The sequence below is a fragment of the Anneissia japonica genome, unplaced genomic scaffold (genome assembly GCF_011630105.1).
Source record: "Anneissia japonica isolate Jap-2015-1 unplaced genomic scaffold, ASM1163010v1 scaffold287840_len1291095_cov163, whole genome shotgun sequence".
NCBI lineage: Eukaryota > Metazoa > Echinodermata > Crinoidea > Comatulida > Comatulidae > Anneissia > Anneissia japonica.
The window spans coordinates 971,444-991,805 of NW_022728493.1; the positions used below are offsets into that span (position 1 = coordinate 971,444).

The 20,362-nt window shown below is 34.8% G+C and overlaps 2 protein-coding genes across 2 annotated transcripts in view; both read right to left on the reverse strand.

Moving 5' to 3' along the window:
• Positions 1-33: 33 nt before the first annotated feature.
• LOC117114128 lies at positions 34-5,115 on the reverse strand. Its single transcript, XM_033257676.1, has 3 exons — positions 5,002-5,115; positions 2,308-2,538; positions 34-1,865 (listed from the first exon to the last, which is right to left on the reverse strand). The coding sequence occupies exons 1-3, from the start codon at positions 5,009-5,011 to the stop codon at positions 964-966; spliced, it is 1,143 nt and encodes a 380-aa protein (XP_033113567.1). The 5' UTR covers positions 5,012-5,115; the 3' UTR covers positions 34-963.
• A 3,733-nt stretch (positions 5,116-8,848) lies between these two features.
• LOC117114159 (agrin-like) overlaps positions 8,849-20,362 on the reverse strand; it is a 77,715-nt gene continuing 66,201 nt past the window's right edge. Inside the window, exons 32-36 of the mRNA XM_033257728.1 lie at positions 20,133-20,244; positions 18,064-18,156; positions 14,083-14,310; positions 12,741-12,844; positions 8,849-12,195 (exon numbers count right to left, since the gene is read on the reverse strand). Of these exons, the coding sequence (XP_033113619.1) occupies positions 12,044-12,195; positions 12,741-12,844; positions 14,083-14,310; positions 18,064-18,156; positions 20,133-20,244 (689 nt within the window). The 3' untranslated portion in view covers positions 8,849-12,043. The remainder of the gene's footprint in view (positions 12,196-12,740; positions 12,845-14,082; positions 14,311-18,063; positions 18,157-20,132; positions 20,245-20,362) is intronic.

The window sequence follows — 20,362 nt, forward strand, 5'->3', positions numbered from 1 at the left end:
GAATATCATAATGACATAACATTTAGTCCTATCAACAGTGGCGGATCTAGGAATTTGAAATAGAGGGGTCCGAAGAGGGAGTTTCACGGATAGAGGGTCATCAAATTTTATATATATATATATATATATAAAACAATGTTATATATATAACAACGAAATATTACTAATATTGTTATCAGAAATAACCTTTACTTTATTGTTTATTTCTTTATTTTAAAGGGTATAAAAAAGACAATACAAAGCGGTAGCTTAAAGCAATACATATAAATATATAAGCCAGGATCACCATACAGAACAAAATGAACAAAATTACATATATCTTATTGAAATACACAACATTTACAAGTAATGTAATGATTGTGACGTGTCTGCAATTTCATTATCATATTTGGAAAAATGAGTACATTTTGATAAACGACATGTCCTAGGTTCCTGGCATTAACTTTAAGAGAAATTAAGGTGTGTTGGTTCAATGTACTCCACAGTACATCAATTGTTGTCAACCAGAGAAGCATGCATAGAACAAAAGTAGGAATTCAAATAAAAAGTTCCCGTTGAGTCGATGCTTATGTAAGAAAGACGGTGAGTACCCATTCCATGAATTTGGACCAGTGACCCGAAAACACCACATATTTGGAATGAACTCGGCAGCCTTGGGAGTACTTCATAATTTTTGCAAAAACCATGATCGGTATTTAAACCTACTTGAATACTCATTTTGAATGAAGAGGGAACGTAAGGGTAAACTACTTGGCTCAAATACGCAACAAAAGAGATGCATATTTCCCTTAAATTTTGAGATTCTGTTGTAATTCCCCCATATGCAACACTAATTTCGTATATATCTTCGTTTAAAGTTACAATTATCAATAACATTTTGCAAGTTATATTTTACCCTGGCATCACATTCACACGGCGATTGAATTCAAGTCTTGCTATGTTATGCAATTGTTATATATATTTCTAAGACTTTGAAGCAATGTAACTCCACATAGAGCTTAGAAACGAGCTAAAACTGTTGCCTTTTGACCGATTAGATGAGTCAACCTGTGGTGTAGGTCTAGTAACACTTTCGCATTGCTTTGATCTCTGTAATAGCTGCTTCGCATCAGCAGAAATAACGACTAATTCGAACAATTGTTTATCTGTATTGCTTTGCATAATTTTAATATTCTCCTGTGTTTTTTCTAATTTGTCTAATTGTTGCGTAGTGATTATTTTTTCTTGCATTTTCTGTTTGTTTTGCTTATATTTATTACTTCGCAGCTCACCATAAATTACAATTATTCGCCTGGTAATATTCGCCATCGCATCATTTATAATCTGAAGTGTGTTCTCTGTGTGTTTTATGTATTCCGTCAACTTTGTTTCCATCGATGACTTTTCATCTTCAATAATTTTTGCTTGTCTTTGTACATTTTTCTCAAGCTCAATAATCGAATTATTTAACAAAAGGATCAGTCCAGACACTTGTTCACTAAAATCTTTGATCTGACGCTCTTGCTTTATTTGCTGGTTGTAAACAACGGCTAAACAAAGTAGTATTATCAGTAGCAGGAAATATGTAACAGACATAGAATTTGGAGAAACATGACCACCGTTACGATCATCCGGTCCCAATTCTTGTTTGTTGGTGTAGTCTACATTCCCAGTATAATCAGTGGTATAAGCCGTTCTATTTAGAAATTTGTTCAGTTTATTGACGTTATCCTGGTCTAAATGAGTGATGTCATCAACACTGTCAACCAATAGGAGCATTCCAATGTTTAAAATCAGCGTGGGTTGTGCATTTGTTATCATCCTCCTTCTCAGCTTGGCGTCTCCGGCCGGCACTTTAGTAACAATGAAAGTTACATTTTCTTTGCCTAAATCCAAGATTATTATAACTTATTATTAAAATAAAATGATACAAAGATAATAAATATATTCATAATTTTTAACAATAATAAATAAAAACGAAAAAATAATAAATTAAAAACGACGACGTTGCCAATGATGATGATGTTGATGACTACAAACACAACGATAATGATGATAAAGATAACGACGACGATGATGATGATGATGATGATGATGATGATAATAATAAAAGTTAATATTAACAAATTAACAATAATAAAAAATACATATATATACATATATAATATCTATTATCATTATAACTATATATATCTATATTACTATACTTAAACCTGGCTCTTATACACATCTAGATGTTATGTGTGTGTGTGTGTGTATATATACCGGTATTAACATTTAGGTTTATTTATTCTATCAGAAATACACTTAATTTGGAAATTACCATACCAACTATCTTGTTGGCTTGAGCGATGGCATCGTCATAGATGGAGTCGTTGACGTCGGTCAATGCCAGGCGACCTTCTAAACTGGAATGGCAGAAGACAACCTTCCTGCAATCAAAACGAGTTTTCTTTTGTGCTAGTTGGAAAGTAACTTTCTCTCCGGGACATAATTGTTTAATGATTTCAACAACATTGTTGCTGGTTTGTGACTGGGAAATGCTGCATACTATTATACCTGTAAAACATGAACGGGTTACAGTAGATGTAATAATAATGTTAATTTTTACAGCGCATCAAATTCAAGAGCTTCTGTGCGTTTTACAATAGATACCTTGCAGGATTCTCAGCATGCGTCTGCAATTCAAGACAGACGATAAAATCTGATATACAAATATGAATGCGAGTATCACCGATTGACTAACACCCTGAATCGTTTTTAATGTATATTGAGTGCAGGGGTGGCGCCATGATTTGCCCGAAGGGAGAGTAGGGGGAAACAGATGTTTCCGATGGGGAGGAGATATCCCCGACGAGAATGTAATGAACGGGTAGAGTACGATAGATGTAATAATAATAATGTTAATTGTCACAGCGCATGAAATTCCATAGCTTCTGTACGTTTTATAGCAGATTATTAGGATACCTTAAATTTCAATCTAAATCTAAAGTCCTAGTAGCGCCTTGATGAAACGTAAATCTTGAACTTTTTGAGTACGAATCACGATACAGCGCGATTTTAAAACTTTTTAAAATCGTGCTCGTAGCAAAAATCGTGAATGTGGGAGGGGCATAAGGCGACCCAGTATTAACGACCGGCGAGTATATACGGTAATTTGCTTTGGACGTTTTCTGTATGTCGGGCGACCCCCCTCCCCTCCACCTGTTTCATCATCGAAATTCCTACTAATTCTGCTTTTTATGGTCTTTACTGCATCTGGCAGGTTAAAACAGAGTTAAATGCAAGCCTAATCTTCTAAATAGGCCTAATACCATTTTATGAGTTTATAAATGTTCATAAGAATCCTATTTCCCCGTATTTAAAGTATGTTCATTATACTAAAATTTAGTGGTTTCACTGTAGTTGTAAATTCGCATTTTACGGCGGGGGTAAAATGACCCCAACAGGCAGGGGTCGATCTTTTCTATGATAGCATAATTGATCGTGGCGGGCGGGCGTTGTTCAAAAATGTCTCGGAAGTATCCTGGTCCCCAAAAACTATGAATATTTTAAGGGTATCAATAGCCTATATCGTCGATTTTAGAGTCTACTAGTATTTGAAAAATACGTACCGGGCCGTTTATTGTTGAAAAAGGTTTTTGAGAGGTCATTTATTCAAAGGGAGACGTTTATTATTATTTCTTTTTTTTTGTAATCGATACACTCAAATAAATGGCCCTTACTTTCACTGTAAATGTGGAGCTATAACAACAACACTACTGTCAAAATGTGTTATTGCGTGATCATATTTATTGATTCGAATAATTATGGTGTATATTTCCCTCACAAATTGTGTTTTAGTCTCCTACCCGGAGGAGTGGTGGGGAAGGGGATGCCACTCCTGTTGGGAAGATGTACGTAGGCCTAGAAGATTGCATTTAAATTTAAAAGTGCCAGTTCTAGATATCTTGATTCTGGAGGTGCCATAGACATCACATTCGTACCTCAAGGCTTTAATTCCAGCCATGGTGGGGCTGAGGCATATATGGACCCCGTCTGAAAATCTCTTCCCGGCCTCTCGCTCTATAGGCCTATTCAAATTGCTGGAATTTCCATAAACGGAACATACAGAACGGCTTATTGTTGAAAAAGGTTTTTGAGAGGTCATTTATTCAAAGGGAGACGTTTATTATTATTTTTTTTTTTTTGTAATCGATACACTCAAATAAATGGCCCTTACTTTCACTGTAAATGTGGAGCTATAACAACAACACTACTGTCAAAATGTGTTATTGCGTGATCATATTTATTGATTCGAACCAGGTTAGAACAAATGTAATTATACTGAAGTGGAACATTAATCGAATGCGTTGAGGATGATGTTACATTAGATTTGTTTACAGTTATTTAGAGGTCGTGTATTCCAGAAAAAATAAACGCCTTTGGGGAAAAATAATCGCCTAGAGAGGCGTTTATTCCTTTATTCCAAATCAGGCACAAGAGGAGGAGTTCACTTGAAGAGGAGGGTGGGGAGGGTGGAATCAAAGCGGTGCGTTTATTCGAATAATTATGGTGTATATTTCCCTCACAAATTGTGTTTTAGTCTCCTACCCGGAGGAGTGGTGGGGAAGAGGATGCCACTCCTGTTGGGAAGATGTACGTAGGCCTAGAAGATTGCATTTAAATTTAAAAGTGCCAGTTCTAGATATCTTGATTCTGGAGGTGCCATAGACATCACATTCGTACCTCAAGGCTTTAATTCCAGCCATGGTGGGGCTGAGGCATATATGGACCCCGTCTGAAAATCTCTTCCCGGCCTCTCGCTCTATAGGCCTATTCAAATTGCTGGATTTACCATAAACGGAACATACAGAACGGCAGAGTACGCACTATATGAGAGGGTGTCGGACCTTTTGTAACATCTGGAATTTCAAAAGATCTGAGGATAGTTCAAGGGAGGTGTAAAAATAATTATTTTTACATCTCCCTAGTTCAATCGAAGGCTTGGAAGCCTTCACGTTTGACATAACGTTTGCCTACCTCTTGTCATTGTTGATGCACTCGCCGTTACATTTATGATTCGATGACTTGGGCAGCTTTAACGTCAACGTAAAGCTTGGTCTTCAGCAGTAGACTGTACAGATTAGGATATCCTGGAAATCCATATCATTTCCTGTTGGGGAATCCCAGTGCTATTTATATAACATGTTAGAGGGCGCTATGTCATCTAGAAGAGGAAATAATTTAAAACTCGCATTTCTATCGGGTTTTAGCGAAGCAAAAAAATGCGCAACTAATTACCAAAGATTTGTTTCGCGCGAATAAATTCGCCTAGTGGAAAACATGATTTAATCCGGTCTTCCACTAGGCGAATTTATTCGCGCAAATCGAAAACGTCGGTTCATGCTCATGTGCATTCACATTCCTATCGGATTTTTTTGCGAAGGGAAAAATGCGCAACCAATCACAGCTCTGGAAAGTGAACCGACGCTTTGATTCGCGAGAATAAAATCGCCTAGTGAGTTCTGATTGGTTGAGAATTTTTTCGCTAGCAAAAACTCCGACAGAAATGTGAATGCGTGCATGAACCGCCGCTTTCCATTCGGAGTGGAAAACTTCGGAAGGGCGTTCCAAAGAACGGCCCCTGGCCAGGAAAGACGCGTTATCCTTTGTATTTATAGTTAAAGACCGTGATAGGCATGAGCAGAACCGATGAAAACCTCCTTGATTACATCCATATTTATTGTATATAGGGTGATTCTGCAGGTCAGAGCAATGCTCCCTTTAACAATCAGCAATTTCAGGCTTGGGTTGCGGGGCAGTGGAGAAAGTTTCGCCACCAAGCATCTTTTTTTACTTCTTTTCTTCATTTCTTCACATTTTCACATAAGAAGAGGATTTCAAGCCAGCTCTAAATGCTTCCTGTTTACGGCAAGCAGATTTTCTAAAAAAAACAAAAAAAAAAAACTGTCAATTGTCCAACCAGTCTTGGTGGTGAAACCTCTTTTGGAGCCTGAGCTATCAAATGATCCCTCATATACACTTTGCTTTAAAAACTGGTCTTTTTAATTCCATTTATACGCTCATTTGACGGTGCATTGTGCTTTTGAAGCAGGGGTGGCACAAGGATTTGCCCGACGAGGCCCGAGGTTAGGACTAACCGACGAGAGCAAAGTAGGCGTGGTCGGGCGTCGTTTAAAATATTTCGAAAGTGGTTAAAATTTGCAAGTTTCAAAGGCTTTTTTAATAGATTTTAGAGTTTACTGGTATGAAAAAATACATAGTTGGTTGCTAACAGTAATCATAGCTAACCCTAACCCAAACCATAATTAACGCTAACCCTAAACATAATTAAACCATAACCATAGCTAACGCTAACCCTAAACATAGCTAAGCCTAACCAACCACAGCTAATGATAACCATAGCTAACCCTATCCCTAAACATAGCCAGCGCTAAACCTAACCATAGCTACCCTAACCCTAACAATAACCATAAACAAAACTTATAAACATAACCCTAACCAACAATAACCTAAACCCCAACCCAGACTAAAAGTGGAAAAAGTACACCACTGAAATAAAAAGTGTTTGGACGAGTTACTGTGTTTTTAAAGAGCGGAACGAATTGAGTTGGGGTGGTGATTGAATTAAATTAGGAAAATATTTTTTTTTTTAGATTTATTTTATAGAAAGGGATTTGCAATAGGCGGAGATATGCTCTCTACTGAGTGCTCTTGTCATCATTAGTATTATGTTTAGTATTTAGTAGTACTGTAGTAATTAACAGTATTTCACTATATGTATTCATATTTTCGTCATCTCATCATCCTCATCATTATCGTCGACGTCATCGTTATTTTTCAGCATCACCATCGCTACTACCCCATGGACATCATCATCACCCCTACGAGTATCGTCCTCACCATCACCATCATTATCACAAACATGATTTTAGTAAAATCATCTATCTGAATATTTCATTGTCATCTAGTTCTTGTATAATCATACAAAAAAGCAGACCTTTTTTGATTGGGGGCAGCGGTGGTGGCAGATATTTGCTTACAAGGGTCCGATGTGTCCGACAGAAGGGTCCGAACCAAGGCGACAACGAAACTTCTGTCAATGGCCCGGAATAAAAAAAATAAAAATAATAGTGTAGTTTTATATAGCGCACATATCCATCTAACATAGGATGCTCAGGGTGCTTGATATGTGGACTATACTCGTTCAAAAACTTTTCTCGTCACTTCGTGTTTGTGCTACCCGGTAACTCTCGTCGTCCACCACAGGGGCTGTCTGTACACCGGGGTATCCCCCTACTCGTCTCAAAGGATGTACTGGGTTTTATTTTTTATAGTGTACACGAGCCACTGTATACACTGGGCCTACGGTTTATATAGTCCTTATCTGAGGAGGCTTGTTCTATGCACCAGAACCATAGGCAAGCGTGCCGTTCAAACCAGTGCCGATATTTTGGCTCTTGCTTGTGGCGCCCCTGTTAACCGCTCGGCCATTTGGCTCGCTTCTTCTGTTAGGATTCATGGTGAGAGTTTTTATTAGTTTATTTGGTCCTAATGTGCTTTTAGACCACATATATTTGGGGTTGGCAATCAAAATAGCATTAATTGATGTTCCAAGATCAGTAGGATTTCTTTATTATCTAGCACAATAAGCCTTGTAACTGCTTTGAGACCTCTTTCCTTCCTCCTACCCAACTCCCACTCTCTCTACCCAAAAGACGGACACGGCCTATTATATTATAGCAGTGTTCGCCTGAAATTCCTTACCTACTCCAGCAACACTATTTTTGTAGCTGAGGTGAGGGAATTTTAAAATTATACACCTCTACATTCCCAAAAAGGGTACCCTGAGCCCGACACTGAGACTGTAAAAAATAGTGTTCTCTTTTTTTTCCCCGATGGAGGGTCCAGGGTTTTGTTCCCTTAGATCGCCCTGGTGTTTTCAAACTTCCGAAATATAAATACTTTCTTCACCTTACCGGTTAAGAAGAAATTGCAACACGTTATACCAGAACATATTATAGTGTGCCCAGACAAGTACCCTGGTTTGAAAATTGTACAATTAAGCGGAGAAGTTAGAATTGTACTTTAATGGGAACAAATTTTATGCGAATACAGTGTAAGTCTGTTGTGAAATAATAAAAGTGCATCCTCTAATTCGAGACCAATCTAATTCGAGATCACTTTTTTTGGAACCAAGTAAAAATGATCGATTTTTTTAACACAAAAGCTAACCCTCTAATTGGAGACTGAATCCCGAGACCATCGCAAGTTTCAGGCCCCAAAGGTGTTCTCAAATTGGGAGGGAAAACTGTATTTAAAAATGTATGCAATGAAATCTAATGTGTGTTCAAATTGTACAGTGTACTAAGGCTCAAAATATTTTGGAAAAGACACGACAGGTCTGTACAAATTAATATAAGTTTCTGAAGTTTAATGATTCCTTAGAAAGGACTGTTAGAAAAGCAAAAAAAAGTTGCAATTGTTTTAAAATTATTTTTTTACTTGCTTTGTAGTTAATATCATATACTGTATTACTTTTAAATATCCTTTCTGTGTGGTTGTGGGTGTGCATGTGCTGCCAGGCAATAGGCTTACTTTAATTTTGTTTAAAACATATATTGCGTTAAAAGGACAATTTTGGCATACAAACGTTGTTGATTGGTGAATTATTGGTCCGGCCAAAACCAGACCACCAGCTTTCTACGGTCTTGATTCAATGCAATGTGTCCTAATAATACAAATTTGTATAGTGCTCATACCCATTTGCTACATAGAAACATAGGAACCAAAAAAAATGCAATATTTATGTTCTTGTGCTGACGTGAGAATAGAAACGACAAGTAAATAATAACAAGTCACAAAATATTTTATATAAAAAGATTATAATAACAATGCTAGACATAAGCTACATTAATGAGATGGCACAACATATTTTGTAAACGAATCCACTAGATACCAAGTGCTATTTTGAAATAAATTAAATAGCTATAGATGATTGGTACAAAAATAATAAACGCGTAATCCTAAAAGAGTTTTAAAATTCCTTCATAAGGGAGCTTCCGATTTGCACGACGACGTAACGCTAGAACGGATTCACTCATCCGTGAACGTCTTACGTACTCCATACAACCGTCTAAAATCTGCTCAGGTGACTTTTAAGTGACGTCATTACGTTCTAGGTCATATATTGTCGTCGTGCAATCGAATACTCCCTAGTAGCATAAATACAATGACCAATGCTGTGTCTTTAAATACCAGATACATCTTTAATATGTTATAATAAATTTTACGTACAATTTAAATAACAGTTGTATTCCTCTATAAATTACATATAATTAAAATTAACTTTGTAACACAGGATAAAGTTCATAAACTGACAGAGCTATCTTTCAATAACTGCTCTGGTCTTGTTCGCACTGACGTCATCCGATCGTTGTATAACGCTGGGACGGTTCACAACAGTGGGCTTCATTAGCCAGTGCTACCATGGAGGAAATGGAGTTTGTTCCAGGGAATTATAAATTTTAAATGATTATATGTAATAATACTGACGAGAAATAATGTTATATTCCCCACGTTTTATATGTTTCTGAGGAATGGAAATCACAGACACTGAAAGCACATTTTGCTCATTTAGCTGTGGCCCCTATTGAAAGACAATTTTGTTTTGATTTTTTAAAATTAAATAGGAAACATTTTGGCCAATTGATCCCAAGTTCGTAATAAATACAAATTTTAACAAGGAAAAGCAATTATATACCACTGTGAAATAAATCTGATGTACAAAAACATAGATTTAACATTTTTTTTGCTGATCAAAACATTTGATAAATTGGTTTAATGAAAACAATCATATTCTTTCAAGTTAATTATTATTTCAATAATCATAATATATGGAATGAATTGATACTTTCATGCATACACATATTTTCACTATATTGTTTTGAAAACAGTATAAACCATGTAAAAGTTCATTATACTAACACAGTGGTATAAGGGCATAAATTAATCACTTGATCGCCCAGGTTGTTTAAAAAAGAAAAGGAAAGCAGAGACTATTAATTTTTTTTCCTCAGGAATGAAACCAACTATGACCAATGAAAAAATAAGCCCAGGCACAGCGAAACATTTTCACACTTGATGGCTTGTTACATTTGTGGATTCGAGTGCTAGACTATCGCAGCGTATAATGTAGGTTTCTGAATATAAAGTATTCAACATAATTTTATATCTATTTTGTTTGATAATGTCATAATAAATTGAGTTGTTAATATTTGGCTGCATCTATCATGTAGCATCACTCGTTAAATTGTGGCAACCCTATGCTCTTTAAGCATATTCATTATGGTCATGTCATATGGCAACCCCGAACTGTTTGAATAAGGAAAAAACCCATTTTGCTTGCCATACCACAATTGTGTGCCATGTCCATGCTGTATGCTACAGCTGTGTATATGTTGTGGTAAACTTAGTGCAGAATACCAATGTTGTGTAACAAATGCATGTACAGTACAGCATCCCAGGTGTAGCAAACCCAAATTACTGTATGGGAATATTTTGTGGCAAACCCATATTCTGTACCATGCCTATTCAGTGTAGCATACCCATCATGTAGCATGACCATGCTGCGTGGCAAACATGAATATTAATGCAAACAATATGTGGTAAATGCATTGCTACAGCATGTTCAGCACGCCTCTTCTATTCTGTAGCATAGAAGCTAACATTATTTTTGTTGCATAGCTCACCCAAGTTGTGGCGTATGTAGCCATATTAACACCAACTGTGTAGCATGCTTGTAGCATATATCTGATTGTTATATTCCCATACTGAGTTGCATGACCATACCCAGAATTCCAGTAGGCCTATAGACTCATGTTGTGCAGTATGTCTTAGCCATATAATATAACACCAAATCTGTAGCATGCTTGTAGCATACTGATTGTTACATTAAACATGAATCAGCTCCAGAACCCGTAATTTGCAGCCTAGCAGCATATTAAGTTAGGTTAACAAAATATAAATGTCAATATATATGTATGTGTGCGCACACACACACGTCTATGTGAATGTCTATGTGGTTAAATTTAAAAAAAAAAAGAATAGTAAACAATACACTTAATTAATATAACATGCAATTACATATTCTGGCATCAGTTGACCTCATGTTTGTCATCAACCAATTGATGCATCGGACAATGCCATCTTTTTAACTGTACATACTTAACTACAAAGCTTAAACAAATTTATATATATTTATTTATAAACATAAGATACAAATATTACAAACACAGATAATAATATTTCATCTACTTTCTAACTATTCTATATAATCAGTTTTATCTAAGCCTACCCTTTATTACTGGTAAAATTCTTCAAAGAATTAAACATTTCAATTATAATATACACAACAAAAATAAATAAACTGAAAATGATATTAATTCTAGTTACATTGATACATGGTAGCATTATTTTTGCCAACATTAATGTTTGGGCCATAAATATTGACATATACAATATTTGATTAACATTAATTATAACAACATAAATTTTCGTGGCAATAATATTGCTAACATCCTGCAAGTATTGGTAAACACTAATGATGATGGCAATTATTTGCGTGACTTATTTTGGCTAACATCAATGTTAGTGCCCATTAATATTGGTGACAAATTTACATTTTTCTGTTTAAATTTACTGTTAAAACAATGATGGTGATGTAACATTTGATGGCATCATTTAAACTTTACACTTTAAAAAATGTTTTAATTGATTATTGCTCATTATTTTTTTTTAATGCTGAAAAATCAATCTATACATTAAGCAGGTATTAAAATAAGATATGCATCTGCTGGACAAAATTCTCTTATTTTTGCCAATAACAATTTTGATAATCCAGATGCTTGATTTGTACGATTGATGTAAAATGCTGTGCATGTAGTTAGTTTAGTAACAACCGGGTATGTTAATCTGCCATAATCTTCACATACCCTGCATCAAGCTCTCTTTATACATCAAAAAAAAGATCAAATAATTGTGTTTTAATCAGTTTATATCTTTAGTTGTCACTACAGAATTGAGTTGGTTTGGTCCCAATAGCATCCTCTAGTAAGTTCAGATTGTTGCCGACTATTTGGATGTTGCGTACGCATCCTTCAAATCTGTTCCTATAGTCTGCAGGTGCATTACTGGGAGGAGATTCAATACCACCTGTGGAACAAATCACAAAGAAATAATCCGTCAATGCAATACATTTGTAATTCGTTGATGTGTATATGGGCACCAGAATTGCACCTGTGCTGTGTACTAACTACCAGGAAACAGCATGCCTACATCAAAACTTTTCATTCAAAAGCAATCCCAGCTAACAATATTACGTTATAAGAATGTTATAACAATGTTACAGTTCGGTGTTTAAAACATAATTTTTAGAACCATAAGTACATACTTTGAACGGTATTTTGTGATCACATAACAAACCATAACGTTAGCGAACGTTATAAGAATGTTTTGTGTTGGAATTGGGATACAGATGAGGCTAATTTTAAATACTTGCAGAGTGAGATACTGTAGGCAGTATCAATTCATCCAAATAACATTATACATATACTGTATGTATATACAGAATATGACAAATGATAAAGATGATGAAGTTGCCATGACTACACAAACAAATAAGGTGTTACCATTTAATAGAGAAATTTAAAAGTAACAGACATAAATAACTGCGGTGAATTAATCTTATTATGACTTACCTAATATCATTAATCCATTTGTATCTAATTGAGATGCACCTGTCTTTGATGTATCAAGAATAGGCTCCCCATCATCCACCTGTAAACTGCCCTCTCTCAGATTCCTAAATAATTATAAAATTACATTTTTATCTTTACTCAACACCTACCAATTAAATAAAAAAATTATTAACAATAGTTTAATTATCTTATTTTGTCCCCTTACATAGGATTAGGCATCCTTCTTTTTTGCTAACTCCACACAGAGTGGAATTCGTGCATTACTAGTACCTTAGTGGATAACAGATCCCTACCCCTTTATGCATAGTTTGATTTGGCTGGGATATACAGGTCAATGCAATGCCACCAAGAGGGGGAAAGGGGGGAAGATCCCAAAGGCCCAAGTTTACCAGGGGGTCCATAGAAATTGCAGGTAGCATTTTATTTTCAATATTGAAAAAAATAACCATAATTACTATCATGGGCCCTCAACAATGGCCAAAAAAAAAAACTCACTGAAAAAACATAGGGGCAGAAAAACAAAAAAACTTTTTTTAGCTGTTTTCTTTACAAATTAAAAAAAAGTGAGTGAATTAATATTTATTTTTTGTGAGATGCCCTACAAATTAGTCTAAAGTCATTGTCTGATGTAAGATATTGCCATTCAAGTCCTCTGTGGCTTGTTTTTATTCCAACTGATGAGATACTATATAAAAAAAAACAAAAAAAAAACCCCTTTTTTTCACCTGCCCCTTTTTATTATTTAAAAAAAAGGACAAACAAACAACTTATTTTTTTAGGCCTAATGGTCCCCTCCAGATTGACGGGGGGCCCCACCCCCCTTCCAAAAAAAAAAAAGGTGGCACCTTCGGTGTGCAATCTTTCTCGCGCTTTGCGCTTGTAACTGGGGGCCCATACCAACCCCTGTCTGTTACAGTTTCCACTCTTGGCGGCCCTGGTCAATGGACCTTAGCAGAGTAGCCTCTCTACCTCTTAATACATAGCTAGTTCAGGTTTATGCAGTTTAAATACTTGGGGGGGGGGGGTGCAATGGGACGCAACCACCATTTTTCTCACAGATTTTGAAATATTCATAAATCTGTATCTCATTGACCGTTCCAGAGATTTTCATCAAATACCTTTTTGTGTCTTAGGAAAATGAGACTTCTTCTTATCGAGCCTCTGTGGAGCCATGTCAATTTAGTTCTAAAAACTCGACAACACGATTTTCGTGTATAGTGGTGAAAGAGGGCCACGACATGAACGCTCCTTTCTTGACACAAAAAAATCAGATGAACAACATATCAACTCATTTTTTTCCCTGAGACCTGACTTTAATAATAATAATCATCATAATACTTGCCTCATTGCAAATATCCTATGCCATTTTCCATCGTTGATAGGGATAGTAGATTTGATTCGCAAAATACCTGATCCAAGGTTGTATGCAAATTCTGGTAGCCCGTCAATAATAGCAATTGCGAGGAAGTCACCGCTCTTTCCGCTATCTTGTCCATTCCATAAAATAACACCAGATGCATTGTGGGTCCTCACATCCAACTCTATCTGACTTGATCTGGCAGCTTTAACCCTTTATAAAAATAAATGTTTTAACAATTAGTTTGGAGTTTTCCTAGCTGCAAAATATGTTTTTATTTTTTTCAATAAAAACAATTTTACGGCAATATCATAAGTTATTAATATATTTGTATTAGTTTTATTTTAAATAAATAAGTAAGTAAATAAATAAGCAAAGGACATAAAATGAATAAAATAATAAATTAATATTTGCAACCATAACAACTAAAATTACATTTTTTTTATAAACAGAATCAAATCATAACATAATCAAGCTAATTTATGAAATATTTTATTATTATCATAATTTAATTATTATAATTAATGAAATAATTCAGCAATTACCTAACAAAGTAACCAAAATCAAGACTTTAAAAAATAGATGAATAAATACATAAATAAATAAATATACAAAAGAATTCAAAAAAACATATAAATAAATACAAATAATAAATAATTATTGGCAACCATAACAACTAAATTACATTTCTTTTATATACAGAGTCAAATTATAACATAGTCAAGCAAAATCATGAAAATATTTTGCTATTATTATTATTATAATTTTATTACAATAATTAATTAAATACTTCAGCCATTATCTAACAAAGTAACATGCACACTAAAAAATAGATGAATATTTGAAAAATGATAATAATGATAACATGCTGTTGAATAAAAAGAAACAGATTCCGAAAGTATGTTAAACCAAGAGACATAAAACCAACCACAGATAATTTCTACAAGGCAAAAACATAGTCAAAATATGCCATATATTACCACCATATTCCAGTCACCTACCAAAAAAAAAAAAAAACCCCAAAAAACCCCGCAAACTATCATGCAAGAAAAAGAAAAGAAATAACAAAAATGAAAATTTGAAATATGACATCAAACATGCCAGTGAGGAATAATAAGGATGGTTTCCTGTCATATTTAAGGCTTGGCATCCCAAAAACCAGCGTCAACGAAAATTGACTTTATAATATATTCATATTTGCCATATTATAAGATTTAAAATGAGAGGTCTTATACTGGAATTGACTTTACAATTGCCAAAGTTATGAGGCAAGTATTATGATTTCTCTGTACAAGTATACAAAACTGTCACATTCTAAGTTATACTCAGTTTAACATAATAGTGACATAATATGCTGGTTTTAGGAGGGCAAGCCTCATATGTCAAATCAAAAGACATAAAGCCAACCAAAAGCTGATAGTTTCTACAATGAAAAAAAAAAATCTATACCTTAATGGTAGATATAGAGCATGTAGATTTTAATATTTCAAGCAAATATGAGTTAAAAATCTATGAATGAAGCATTTATTTCAACAATTGCCTTCAAAGACAGAAAGTAAAAATGCTTTTAGTGAAAAAAAGGTAAAAAAAAAAACAAAACATTAATAAAAATATAATTTTTTTTCATAAAATCATTATAAAACAGGAGGTAACAATTTTCAGAAAGCATACTAGACACGAGACAATGTGTTTTTTTTAAATTTTTTATTCAAAATTAATTAATTTAATTAAAAGCATAAAATACTTTAAGATCAAATTAATTTTGGTTTACTGATTTAAAGACTAGTCAGATATGGATAGATATTGAATATGACATTATTTACGTATTATTATTATTATTTATTAGGGCAGGCGGATTGGCGCAGCGTGATCTGTTTGATTATCAGACTTTGAGGTCGGGAGTTCAAACCTCATGCTGTCCATTCTCGACCGGCCATGCATTGATACCCCAGCTGGCATCGTTATGAAAGTTGTTGTGAAAGTAGCTTATTGTCATGTTTCAGCCTTAGATGCGAGTAGGCTTTGGCCAATGGTTTGAAACTTATGCAGCGAACCATTTAGCTAATTTGGAACCCTCTTGACTAGGGACAACTAAATTAGTTGTTGTTCGCTATTGCGCTATTAAAAAAAAAAAAAAATTGTTCAAACTTGTTCATTTTAAAGTAACAATTAATACCAAAAATAGGAATTAGTAGTGCCTTTAAAATTACTGTTCGAATTCAAAAATGTCCAAACTCATGTTAACAAATTGTATGTTACTGCCAAATTAACATGTTAAGATGCAAAGACGAGAAGTTCTCTTGTTTATATGTTGTGACATCCTTCATTTTCTGGGGTTGTCTGGTATAGCATATTGTTACATTTATTTACTCACTAGGTGACCATTGGTTGTTTTGACTCCTATTTTCAATGCTTTTTAGAATTATTTGGAAATCTGGTTTCCAATGTTTATATCAAATAGCATTCCAAAAAAAAAGAAAAAAAAAAAAATTAATAACACTATATTTTAAATCATGCAGGCATGCAATTATAAAACATTTTAATAAAATTGTTACATGTTGATATATATATACCTAAGGGATGCAGTTGATTCGCCGCTGTGAACAAAAATAAGATGAGTATGAAAGCCACAATCAAATGATGCTCATGTACAAGATATATGAAATATGATACCATAATATGTGAGATAAAAATGATATCAAGCAATTATTGAATATTCAAATATAAGATCTCTTACAATGCATATTGCAATAATCCTAAGGCCCTGTCCAGTCTATCAAATTTAATTTGACAAAAACATGTGACATCAAAATATATATGATGACATCATAATCATGACCATATTAGGCACATCATGCCTATGTACAGGCATACAACAGTTTTATCAAAAGAAAATTTGATGATCTGGACATTAAGTTTTAAAAACAATGTATATCCATACAAAAAAATTTGTCATGCACTATAACACCATTATACATTTTCAAGCATTATTATAACAAGCCACTGCAATTAAAAAATGTTGTTTTATCGTCATTGGACATATCATAAACATCCTAAAGCTACGGTTATATCAACAGTTGACTTGACTGAACCCATGTCAAATTTACCCACTATCGCACACAACTTCGAATGACTAGTTTCCCAGAAGGCTATCCCTTCCGACTGTAGACTACTAGTTCGAGGAGAACTTAGCACACATGATTTTTAGTCACATTAGGTCGCAAGAAGTGCTCATGTTACAAAAAAATGATAGAAATCACAGCTGCTAGCTGCCAGTTGCCAAAGATCAGTGGAGTTAAGTCAAGTCACTAGGATGACATAAGCTTAGCTTAAAGTAAAATTACAGGCTATGTTTAAAAAATAAGTTTTGACCTCTGAACCCTAGAATAGAATAAATGCATCTCCAAAATATAGACTACAACTTATCTATTCATGATTGATGTTCCTGAATAAAAAATATGTTTTTAAATTTTGAAAGCAGAAATATTAATGCATTGCATGTGAAAAAATGAATTTGGATATGATTACACACACGATTTAAAAATGTATAGGAATGTCTTAAAACACAGATTTCAATCATTCAGAGTAGGCCTAGGATTTGTGAGTACTGTAGACCTATTGTAACTTCAATATGAACAATTTCATAAAATATTTATCTGGTTGTTTCCACTTTAAAAAGCATGATTTTAGATATAATGATTTCTGTGTAGAGCTTTTGTGGATTCATAGATGGAGCATGAAATATATTTTCTGTAAAAGTAAATTGAATATGAACAATTATATCAAATATTTACTCAGATCTTTTCCCCTTAAAAAACATGACTTAAGATATAATGATCTTTCTGTGTAGAATGTTTTTGGATTCATGGATGGATCATGGAATATATTTCCATGGTGTAGAATAAGCATTTTTTTGATGGAACAGAAACTGTGTAAATTTTGTCATATAAATAGTACTTGTATTACCGTACAGGTCTGTAATAACTTGTCTTAAATTTGCCCACTTTACTAGGGGCTCTCATTAGTAAATTACTAGGGATGGCTCCACTGTCTATGTATCTATAACAAAATTCATAATGATCATTTTTTACATGACACAATTTATAGAAAACATCTATCTTTTGTGAACAGTTCATGCCAGCCTAATGCACTTGTCAATTGAGTCCTGCCCCCCCCCCCCGGACCATAGCGGGGCACTAGCCGTGACTGAGCCGGGGACGTACACATAGTTGTGTACCCGTAGTGCCGAGAGGTACCTAAAATTTACCCATAGATGTAACAGGCCTGGGAAGGTCCGGAAATTTTACATGTTAGCTGCGGTTTCGGATGTATAGGTCTAGGGGGCCTAGGCCTAGGCATTCAGTCAGCAATTACTGTGTTGGTAATAAAAAAAATTTTATAATTTAGGCCTACCATCATGGTTTCATTTTTTATAGATCATGGTATAAATTACATAATAAAATTTGAACCTCCAACCACACAACGCTGAGGACCGAGGTGGTGGCTCCTGTGAATGTGTTGAGTGAAAATTTGTGAACCATGAATTTGACCTAGTTTATCAAAAATACGCCAGTACATGAGCCGAGGCAAGGAAACCTGTTTTTATACTACATGTAATCATTTTCTTATTTATGCCTAATTCTTATTTTGATGTTGAATAATTAAATTCTATCAATCAGTTAAATCAATCAATCAATAAAATCTGTTTAGTGATACGCATGAGTAGTGCTTCCATCAAGCAAGCTAATCTCCTCGCTCCTGCCTAGTTCTCACATGCTTCTCCAATTCAGACCTAGGCTAGACATTCAAGTAGGTCTTATCATTCAATCATTTATTAGAGGGGCATTTTGCCGGGACTATACAGTGGTAAGTGGCAGGGACTTAGCAGGGGATGTACTTCAAAACGGTGCCGGGACTTTCACATGCATGTAACTGTTTTGGAAATTACATCCCCAGCTAAGTCCCCGCTAGGCCCGGGTCCGGGGGGGCCGGGACTACAATTGGGGGAACTGCAATTTACAAGTGCATAATATTGTAGGTATAAATTCCACAAAAGAAAACCAACCCAAGAACCACATAAAATCGATCAAAGATTAATGAAAAACGATTTGAAGATATAGATAAACTGAAAAGTATATTTTAAAGACCTTCATAACTAGCAAAGCAAGTTCTGAATAAAAACATATCTTAAATAAAAAATATAAAAAAATCCAAATCCAAAAATTATTTATCAATGCTTCCGATAAAATGGAGAACACCTTCTTCTTAGTTTGTTTTTATTTAGTTGATTTTAAAATAAATATTTCTAAAATCAATTTAATATTAATTTAATAGTCTGCAATAATTAAGAATATTTCTGTTTTATAGCATATTGAATTTAACCACTGTTGTCATGTTTATATACAATAAGAAATTTGTTGTTCAGTTTGTGACAATATACAAAAACGGAATTACTCATACAGTAGAACCCCTACCAAGGGACACCCTTATAAAAGGACACCCCTATAAAGGGGAACATCCCTGTAAAGGGGACACCCCTAAGGGGACACACTATTTGGTCATAAGGTGAGGTTAATGTATCTTTTAACACTACGACCAACAACCCCTATTAAGTGAACCAGGGGTAATGCCAGGATTCGCCCGACACGGGGTCCGAGGTCGGTCGATTCCCCAGACGAGGGGGAAGATTTCCCCGATGAGTGCAAAGTGGGCGTGGTCGAGCGTCGCTTAAAATGTTTCGAAAGTGGTCTGAAAATTTTGACAATTTCAAAGGCTTATTTAATCAATTTTAGAGTGTACCAATATGTAGAAAATACATACAATTTTTTTCTCCCTGACGAATTGTGGTTTTTTTTTCTCTGACGAGGACCCCCCTCCCAAGCTCTCCCCGACAAAGTCCCTGGCCCCCCCGGTGTCCCCGCTGGCACCACCCCTGAAGGAAACACTTTTTTTGGTCCCAAAGGTGGCCCCCTTACTAGTGGTTCCACTGTAATTGGGTTCTCATCTGCATGTTTTATTTAAGATTTTATAGTTACCTTCTTTGGCCTCCTGAAGGGTATGTTAGAAGTACATTTCCATCAAGTTTCACATTATTTTTATCTGAAACCTCTGTGGTTTGTGGTGCGATGGTTGTATCCATGCCTGGATCTACAAATACATAAAAAAAAGGGGCAACATCAAAACTTTTGTACAAAATTAAGCACATAAAAAAATCATGCCACAAACTAAAAAATGTACATTCCAAAATGGCATTTTATTTAACAAT